Genomic DNA, 10,021 nt, shown 5'->3' with positions numbered 1-10,021 from the left:
GCTCAGACACAGATGTGCTGTGTGTTTCAGCCATAAGTTCACTATAGTTTATATATGTTTTTGTCTGTTTTTGTCCAGCGGATGTATTTCAACCATATGTGGCTTCGAACCGGGGATGTTAGGATGTCCTAATTAGTGTGTGTCATTTAAAACTCCCAGCTCTCCCATTGCTGTGGAACGTAATGCTTGTATAACCGCTAACACTGTGACTACACCATGACTCATAGCGAGAGGTTAACAACTCGCACATGCTGAAATAACATAGGTGCATATGGAGACAAGGATGTGTAAACGTATGTGTGTGTGGTTGTTGCCAAAAGGCCCTTTAGCTGGACTGCCCACATGGTCTTGTGTTGTCACCCTGGGTTGTGCCTGGTTGGGGGTTATTTTTACCTTTAGGGTAATAGAGACTGCATAGAAAGTCGATGGTGGAACGCATACTTTTCTCCTCTGTCAATAGTCTAGGCTATTGTGTTTCTAACTGTTTTTAAATGATTCATAAATGCTATATTTAGCACATCATACAAATTGTGAGTCTGCACATGAAATGCAATATCTGAATGAGAGTCAGAGTGGCGTAAAATAATGATGCGAAGTGACGGATAATTGGCTGCCTTCGGCCCCTTCTGGATTATGTTCAGAAGCTTTTTGTTGGTGTTGTAATTAGTCGATCATTCACTTCCCATTGATGGTCTCAGTCTTCAGGCAAGGTCCTGGTATTAGGTTTCATGCTTTTGTCTGTGCATTGAGAGGACAGACACAGGGGAGGCCCGGAATTTCTCCTCCTTAAACATCTGAGGATTTTAAAGATCAGGCATCACAGAAATGCAAAAGAAAAAGGCCTACCACCAAGCAGGATCTTCATAATCCTTTAATGCATAGCCGATGTACCCTCATTACCTGTGGAGGACCCAAGACTTTTGCATCATGGTCTTCCTAAGCACCACCTTTTGTTTCACATTCTTCATTCATAATTTCCCCTGGCAAGTGTAGTTCAGATTTTTAGCTATCATTTTAGGTAATAATTTCAGCTAACAGTTAAATTGTTATTGATGCTTTTTTTAATTTAAAAATAACATTTAGCTATAAAAATCAATTGCTATCTCAACAATAAGCTAATTAACTGTTTCTTTATTTTTTATTTCAACCTTTTTTAACATTATTTGGACATTTTATTCCTTCATGCATTCATACCAGCTGCTATTTTGTAATCCATATGCATTAGTTTTAGTTAACTAGTAACTGCTCAGCTCAGACTGGTTTAAGTCCCTTGTTTGTTCATTAATGAATAATTAGCTAATATTTCCATTGCATGCATGGGTAGTGCAGAAGTGCTCCCCTGGGTACCTCTGTTTAGATTCTTTTCTGGATGGATCCATTTACAGCATTTAGGGCCAAACCATAACAATAAAAACTGATAGATTTATAGTCTGAGTCCACATAACTGTTAATTAAAAACAAAAACATATTTTAGTATTGAGAAATGTGCATAGTTTTAATTTCTTGTCTTGCTAGGACATCCACTGTTCCGTTAATGTGTTTTTGTTAATGGGTGAACTGGTCCTTTGAACAAGTAGGAATCCCTGCTGAGATTATAACCCTCTGTTAGTGTGCAGGCGACCAGCACGTGACCTTAGTTAAAGGGCGGCTCTTATAGAAGACATGGTTCAACTACACATAAGCAATTTTGTCAAAAGCACCTGTTCCTTTTAAATGAATAAAAACAGGTTGTTTAACGTGCACGCCTATTCTTGGCACATTCTAGTGCACCTTAAAGGCTTTGCTGTTTGAATGTAGGGCTGATGCATTCAGCAATGCAAAGACTTTAACTAGTCTTGCAGTAATTTTCCAGCCTCCAGCTGTGTTGTCTTCTTCTTTTATGGTTTGTACAAATATTAAGGACACATATAACTTTTCACATTTACACATGTTCATGATATGGAGATTGCCTTAGTCTAAAAGACTGATGATTGTCCTGCATCCTTTAACTTTTTTGTTTTTAACCCTTTAACCCTTTAAAACCGGTCGGAGCAGCACGCTCTGTTTTGCGTAACTATTTTTAAATCCCGGTAACTCTGCAACCACGTGAGCTAGCGCAATAATTTTTTTTGCATATGAAACCTGAGGAGTTATACTTACATCTTATGCCATCAGCTTGTCCTCGGTCACAGTTTCCTTCCACATAAAGCTTTGCAAAAACTGCATAAAAAGCGCTTGCAGCAACAAAAACATAATATTCCAGAAACACGCTTTGCCGATCCGATCAGCTGTTCATAACACTTCCTACATTGGAATAGACGTCAGCGCGAACTATCGCATGTCCGCCATGACCTGCCCGAAACCGGAAATGACGTCATTTTCGCGGAAATGTAGTTTTTTATCGTCCCGGCCTCAATGAGCCTATACTGGTGTTTTTAAAAGTTATCTTTGACTTTATGATTTTCTGTGTCGTTTCTGGGATGCTTAGGACTCATATTGCACTGCTGGAAATAGTTTATTTTGATGCATATGCTGCTTTTTTGCAAATTTGCACTATAATATTTATTTTCGTTTTTCCTGCAGTGTATAAAAACTGGTGTATTTCAAAAATAAAACTATGAAGGCACTCAAAATAAATTTCCTGTGGTGGGAAACTATTTTGTGCAACTTTTTTGTATTTACAGTTTTGAGGGATAAGCCTCTTAAATTTCTCTAACTAGAAATATATGTTAAAAAAACAAAAACGATTTTCAATTTTTTTGTAGTTTATTGCACTTTTTTGCAATTTATGTAATCACTATGCACTTAATTCATACATATTATTAAAATCTAGGCTGTAATGGTTGTATTGATGTATAGCAACTTGAAATGCTCCCAAAAATGGCTCCACAGCATGTAAAAATATAATATAAGCTCTGGCGGACTTGGTTCTATGGTAGGTCTTAAAGGGTTAAAGCCGGTCGGAGTGGGCACGCTCCTTTTTGCAACTATTTTTAAATCCCGGTAGCTCTGCAACCACGTAAGCTAGCGCAATAATTTTTTTTGCATTTGAAACTGGAGGAGTTGTACTTACATCTTATGCCATCAGCTTGTCCTCGGTCACAGTTTCCTTCCACATATAGTTTTGCAAAAACTGCATAAAAAGCGCTTGCAGCAACACAAACATAATATTCCAGAAACACGTTTTGCCGATCCGATCAGCTGTTCATAACACTTCCTACGTCCATCAGCACGAACTATTGCATGTCCGCCATGCTCTGCCGAAACCGGAAGTGACGTCATTTTCGTCATTTTCGGAAATGTAGTTTTTTACCATATAGCCTCATGAGCCTATACTGGTGTTTTTAAAAGTTATGTTTGACTTTATGACTTTCTGTGTTGTTTCTGGGATGCTTAGGACTCATATTGCACTGCTGGAAATAGTTTATTTTGATGCATATGCTGCTTTTTAGCAAATTTGCAGTACAATATTTATTTTCGTTTTTCCTACAGTATATAAAAATTGGTGTATTTCAAAAATAAAACTATGAAGACACTCAAAATAAATTTCCTGTGGTGGGAAACTATTTTGTGCAACTTTTTTGTATTTAGAGTTTTGAGGGATAAGCCTCTTAAATTTCTCTAACTAGAAATATATGTTAAAAAAACAAAAATGATTTTCAATTTTTTTTTAGTTTATTGCACTTTTTTGCAATTTATGTAATTACTATGCACTTAATGCAGACATATTATTAAAATCTGGGCTATAATGGTTGTATTGGTGTATAGCAACTTGAAATGCTCCCAAAAATGGCACTACAACATGTAAAAATATAATATAAGCTCTGGCGGACTTGGTTCTATGGTAGGTCTTAAAGGGTTAATAAATAAACTAATCATTTTCTATTTGTAGTGACAATCTGGGGGGGGGGGGGGGGGGGGGGGGATGCATTACACGTTGGACATGCTTCACTGTCTGGCAAGTTCTTATGAAAATTTTAAATTGCGTGTCTTTGACTCACACGTGAACACCCCCCCGGGGTAATTCATTGTCATCTTTAGAAAAATAACACTCCTGGTGATTCATTTTCTTTCACGCAGTTTCTTCTTTTTGTCTGGATTTAGAACGTCACGGAGGTTTGCTATCTGATTTAGTAAAGGAAACATGAAGGGCTTAGTTAAAAGAGCAAATCTTGCTGATGGGACTCCCCACAGTCTGTGGATCGTGCAGAACAGCTAGGTTTTTGTTCATGTAAAGGATGGATGGATTAGGCAGGGAATGTACCACATGATGTTTCTATTCTGCTGAGATCAGGTGAAATTTAACTTGAACTTTTCTGGGGGGGGAAACAGCAAAACCTCTGCAAAGTCTAAGCTACACCATAATGAAATGCACAACCAAAACGCCTGACAGAGGATTTCACAAGCTTTAGGCTAATCATTATCCATCACAAGACTCGAGTCTGTTATCCTAAAGTTTATTACCCAAGTCACTACCATAAACTTTGGGTTTGTTTCGGTCTGCAAGACAAAGATTATCGAGCTTGTCTGACCAATGCTCCAGACTTTCAGTTCTTTCTCAAACATTTTGTGGTGGACTATGTTGCACAGCAATGCTTAAAACTCAACTTCTCAGCCCTTCTGGAACTCTCTCGCTGAGCCTGGGATCTCAGAACTCAGTTATCTTTTTATAAAGTAGATAAAATCTCATTTTTTTAAACTTGCTTTACAGTATTTTTTTGTCTTTCTATCTTGTTGTGTGCTTTATTACTTACTCTTGGGAGTTATTTCCCCCAAGAGATATTATTACAATGACTTATTTAGTCATGTTCGCCCAGAAGCAAGCTTCTCATCATATGATTAAAGATAACATTTTCCTTTCATCAGGATGGAGAGCGTGAAAAAGCTTGGCCTTGTGTGAAATGAGCCATACTTTCCTTCATAGGGTAACCAGTTAACAGAGCTAACCATCTTCTGCAGTTTTTATGAACTCTTTTGCATTAAATGTGTGTTGTTGAAGACTGCATTGCTCTCCTGGCGACACCCTACCAGGGCTCCGGGCTGTGGTGGTGTGAGTGTCATCATTTCACATGGTTGCATTTGTGCAAGTGCATGATGATCATTAGTCTGTTTAGGTGCGCTGCTGGCACAGCCAGCTACCGTCACTGTGGTTGAAAGTAGTACTTTATCTCTTTTTCATGTGCTTAGCAGGTGATGATGAAAGAGTGAAACACTCCATTTAAGCTGTTGTAGTGTTTTAAAGATGAAGCAGTCTGGAGCTGATTACTGTTTGCCAATGAAAGGTCCCGGCTCAGACACTTATGATGAAAGGAAGTGCAGGTGAAGGGAGGAAGAAGGGGAAATGTGAGAAAGTGCAGAACAGAAAATGTATATCAAATTCTATTAACCATATTCTTGAATGATGCCCATTAATAAACTTTTGGGACAGGAAATGTTACTGGTTCCCAGAAAAGTGGGTTCCAGCCTGAGCTCCAGCTCAGTTAAATGTTCTTCTTCAGTGGCGTAAGTCAAGTAATCAGTTCTAAGAAATAAATCCCTGTTGACGCTAAAGTTTGTGTAACCTTTTCCTTTTTTTTTTTTTTTTTTTTTTTAATTCCTGGATTTTGTCTTTAGCACTCCCTTAAAGTTTTAATTTTAAAGTGCAACCACCTTTATTTTCCCCACCAAAGGTTAGGGTTGAGTAATGTTTACACTTGATCTACACATTGTCATTTAGTACTGCACCACACCAGCTACACATAAGTAGAGCAAAAATTGAGTTTTATAGTTGAAAATTGAGTTGAAATTGCTAAATGATAAAATCAGATAATGATAGAAATGTTTGATTTGAGTTTTGCTGCCTCACGTATCAGCCACGTTGATAACGAGGCAGATTTTGTTCTTTTGTAGCACCAGTGTTACCAGTGAAAACGTTAGTGTAGGCCCCAGTTTCTATAGTCCAGACACACATAATCCTGCAGGCAGGGTTCAGTTGCATCGTTAGTGACCCCAGGCCCAGAGAGAGTGTTACAGGGTAAAGTTGTCAAGCTTGTGTCAAGACATTTCCCTATATCCATGTGGGAGCTTTATGGAGATGGCCTCCTGAGTTCCCTTCTATCAACAACTGAAGCTGCAAGCAAATGCCAACGTATAAGAAAGACACTTACGCGAACCTCCTGTTCCTTTTATCGCTAAGCTCCCATTAGCAGTCGTCGAGGGTCTCTGTCAGCCAGCCCCACAGGCGATATGAGAAACCAGTCTGGACAAGAAAGCGAGGCTTGGATTACTGTGTCCCCACAGAGCACTGAAAACAGGCGTGTAAACTAGACTGAACAATAAACGGCACCCTGTAGACAAGGGACAACTAATGCACAGACAATGGGTTATGTTGGTGCGCTTAAGCTTGTGAAAGAAAATGGACCAAGAATTTGCATTAAGAGATGATATTGGTGATCAAAATATGGACATTTCTTTTTCTTTACACGAGTGTTGACTGTCATTTGCAGATATTCCATACAAAAATACAATTACGCCAATAAATGACTGTTGTTAGATTATATTTAAATATAACCACACCACAATGGCAACGTCTTTTCAGTAATTGGTTGCAATGGACCAAGACTAATTCAGTCTTTGAGGGATCTCAGCACCGCTCCTTATGCTTCAAGCTTGTAACAGTATATAATTGAATATTTTTGTTGGGATGTGACCACGGTTTACATTTTTTTGTAAGTCTGTGGTTTTCATATTATCGTAGATTAACAAAGCAAACAAATCAAGGGCAAATTGCTCCTGTCTGTAAAACACTGGAAAGCATCAGTATTGTGCTGTGAAAAGAAAGGCTGCTGTAATTTCAAGGTATCAGTCAGCGGGAGAGCTCGCTTTTCATTGCTGTGACAAAGGGGGAAGGAGGAGTTAGGGGAATAAATATTGCCAGGGCAGCCAATACGGAGACCACCTCCTCCTCCTGCTTTCCCTCTCTGCACTCTTTTGAATGGGGCACTCCTCTTCAGTTCTCCTCTCTGTTTAGTGAAGTGTGCGTGGAGACAGAGCTGAAGGAAAAGTGTGTGTGGAGTGACTGTGTGGACATGTCATAGTTCACTCTGTGAGTCTAATCGAGCCGGTGGACGTGGTTAAGACTTGACATTATGGTTATGATGAGGATCCAGTTTGGACTTGTGATTTTGTTGGCTCAGTGGGTGGTCCACTCTGATGCCTGGCTGTGGTCCTGGACTGATACGGCAACTTCAGCCCCAGCGGTAGACCCCGAGGGATCTGGCAGTCCAGCAGGTAGTGGAGAACCGCCGTCAGAAACTATTGCAAAAATTGGAGAAGAGATCATTGATGAAGGACATCAGATGGAAAAAGTTGTGCAGACTTTGGATCAGACTCCTGAGGCTCCTAAACTGAACACTGTAGTGTCAACAACAGAACCAGAGAATGAACATGAGTCAGAAAACTTTGCTACAGGGATGCCATCACACACAAGTAAACCTGGTAATGCCACATCTTCACCAATAAGTTCTGAAGGATCTGAAAACTCAACCTTTACAGGAAATGTAACAAGACTCAGATCTGACTTTGGATCTGAATCTGCATCAGACAATGGGTCTGCAACAGGAACTGAAACTAGCTGGCGATCAAGATTTGGAACCCACAAGGCTCAAAAAGGTGCAGTAACGACCACCACTCGTAGTGAGTTAGATGGTAGAGTTAGTGGAGATGAGGACCGCAGTCTTGGCAGCACAAAATCAGGGCAAAGTCTCGAGTCCCCCAACAACACGACAGGAAATGGAAACAGTAGTTCTAGTTCCAATGCTACTGACTTCAAATTAACAATATATTCACATGAAAGCCAAGAAGATTTATTTACCCCAACTGTAAGTAACAACTCCCTAACGACTATTGAGGTATCTAAGGGTCATCAACAAGTGAAAGTTACTCATTTACTAAGTGGTAAATTTATGGCTAACCAGGAACTAGTATCTAACCAAGCATTACAGAGTAGCAAAGCTCCACTTGCCAGCCAGGTACTTTCTACAACTAAATCCCCCCAAATCTCTAAAAGACAACCACAAATAGATAGCAAGAGCCCAGACACGACCTTAAAATCTATAGATTTCCAACCCAATAAATCACTGATAATAAGCCAGAAAACTGGTCACATCCCATTTGCTACTCAGTCAACAATAAGTGAGGAAAAACTGAACCAAGCAATCTTGTTCAGCCAGACAGTTGCAGTTAGTGAGCCAACAACTATAAAACAACCAGAAGTAGGTAGGCCAGCACTGGATGCTGAATCCCCACAATGCTTGTTGCTAGACACCGCTCTTCCTTTCTGCTCCTCCATGGCTGGGCAACGGTTTGTCGTGCCCAATTACTTCAACCAGAGCAGTGTGGAGGAAATCCAAGCACTCCTCAATGAGTGGGCTTGGCTGTTGAATTCTCAATGCCATCATAGCGTGGAGTGGTTTTTCTGCCTCCTTTTGGTACCAAAGTGTGGCTCTTTGGCCCCGCTGCCTGTGTTACCTTGCCAGAGTTTCTGCGAAGTCTTGCGGGACAGTTGCTGGACGCTCCTGGATGAGGGACGCCTCCCTGTGGAGTGCCACACTCTACCTGATGAGGAGGAGGATGGGTATCAGTGCTTGTCAGTTAGTAACCAGAAAGGTAATTACTGGCTCAAATGAATCTTGTTTTGGGATTCATTTTGAACCAGTTTTGAAAATCCCCCCCTCCCCGAGTCCGTCTGGTATTTTTCACACTATGAAATACCCTCTCAATTAATCAAAATGTGTCCCTGTCAGCACCGAATGAGATGCATTAATTAATTATTTCCCATCCCAAAAAAGCATGCATGCTTATTTTTAACTTGAAGTCTAACAAGCATGATGCCAGTACTTTGTTTAACCTGCTGCATGTATATGTGTGCTGTGTACTGTATGTGACTTACCTTGTGAAGGTCATAGTATACCAGCACCCCCCTACACACACACACACAAACATGTATTTCTTTTTTGAGTAATTATATTCAAAGAGTAATACTTTGCTCAGATGATAATTATTTGTTTTATTACAGTAATGTTATATGTAATTATATACTCAGTCTTGCCAGATGAAATAATTTCAATTCAAACAACCTTTCCAGTTTAACTACAAAGCTCTTAAAGTCAGACTGTAACACAAGAAAACACAAGTTTGCAAAAAGATTATTTTGGCTTTGCAATTATCTGGAATAAAATACAAATGTAATTATAATTATTTAATCATATTTATATAATTTTCTTGTTTGGTTTTTTTTGCATTGCATTGCAAGACTAAGGAAATTGTAGATGCCTCTAATGAATGCATCTGAAACTGCAGAAGGCAATCCTCTCTGATATGTGCATGAAATGCATAACTTCAGCATATCTCTTTTGACAGTGAGTGGTTTGCAGGCTTGATGTGCGTTTGTCTGTTTAGGAATGGACACAGTAGCTTGGCATGCATGGGAAGCACTCATATTTGCATCAGTGCTTTTTAGATATGTGTTAACTTTTAGAACAAAATATTTCTCACAGCTGGACTAGGATGACATATTTCAACAGGTAAAAAATTTAAAGGTGGAAATAAAAAGAAATTAAAAGCAGCTGTTTCTCTCCTGCTGTGGTTGCACAGTTTAAAAAGGTGCTTTATAATCAGTATTTTATAACAAATGATAGGATGGTTCTGTCGCTCAGAAGTATTAAGGTGTAAATTTCCAAAATAAACTAGTAGTTACAAATTGCTGATAAATATTTAAAGATTAAAAGGACCAGTGTGCACTCAGCTGTCCTCTCAAAGACTGATATGTGCAGCACATGCCCCCAGTGACCAAGAAATGCTGGAAAAAATGACTCATCTGTTTATTGCCAGTGGGCACCGATTCATGAGAGAAGTCTAACTCTGTTTTAGATGATCTTTTTCTTTTTAAGCCTGTTCCCTGATGCTGGACTTCTGCTCTGTCTCCCAGCACTCTCCGTTTGTATCTCTGGGAGTTCAAGATTATGTCTTTTTACAGCTTCAGTATCTCTGTGGCAGCTTGTTC

The 10,021-nt window shown here is 39.5% G+C and overlaps 1 protein-coding gene across 1 annotated transcript in view; it reads left to right on the top strand.

Moving 5' to 3' along the window:
- Positions 1-5,745: 5,745 nt before the first annotated feature.
- The window catches only part of col18a1a (collagen type XVIII alpha 1 chain a), a 45,707-nt gene continuing 41,431 nt past the window's right edge, over positions 5,746-10,021 (top strand). Inside the window, exon 1 of the mRNA XM_085134663.1 lies at positions 5,746-7,629. Coding sequence (XP_084990789.1) covers positions 7,107-7,629 — 523 coding nt within the window. The 5' untranslated portion in view covers positions 5,746-7,106. The remainder of the gene's footprint in view (positions 7,630-10,021) is intronic.

This window comes from Neolamprologus multifasciatus, chromosome 16 (assembly GCF_963576455.1).
Source record: "Neolamprologus multifasciatus chromosome 16, fNeoMul1.2, whole genome shotgun sequence".
Taxonomy (NCBI): Eukaryota; Metazoa; Chordata; class Actinopteri; order Cichliformes; family Cichlidae; genus Neolamprologus; species Neolamprologus multifasciatus.
This window is presented reverse-complemented; position numbering and strand designations above follow the sequence as displayed.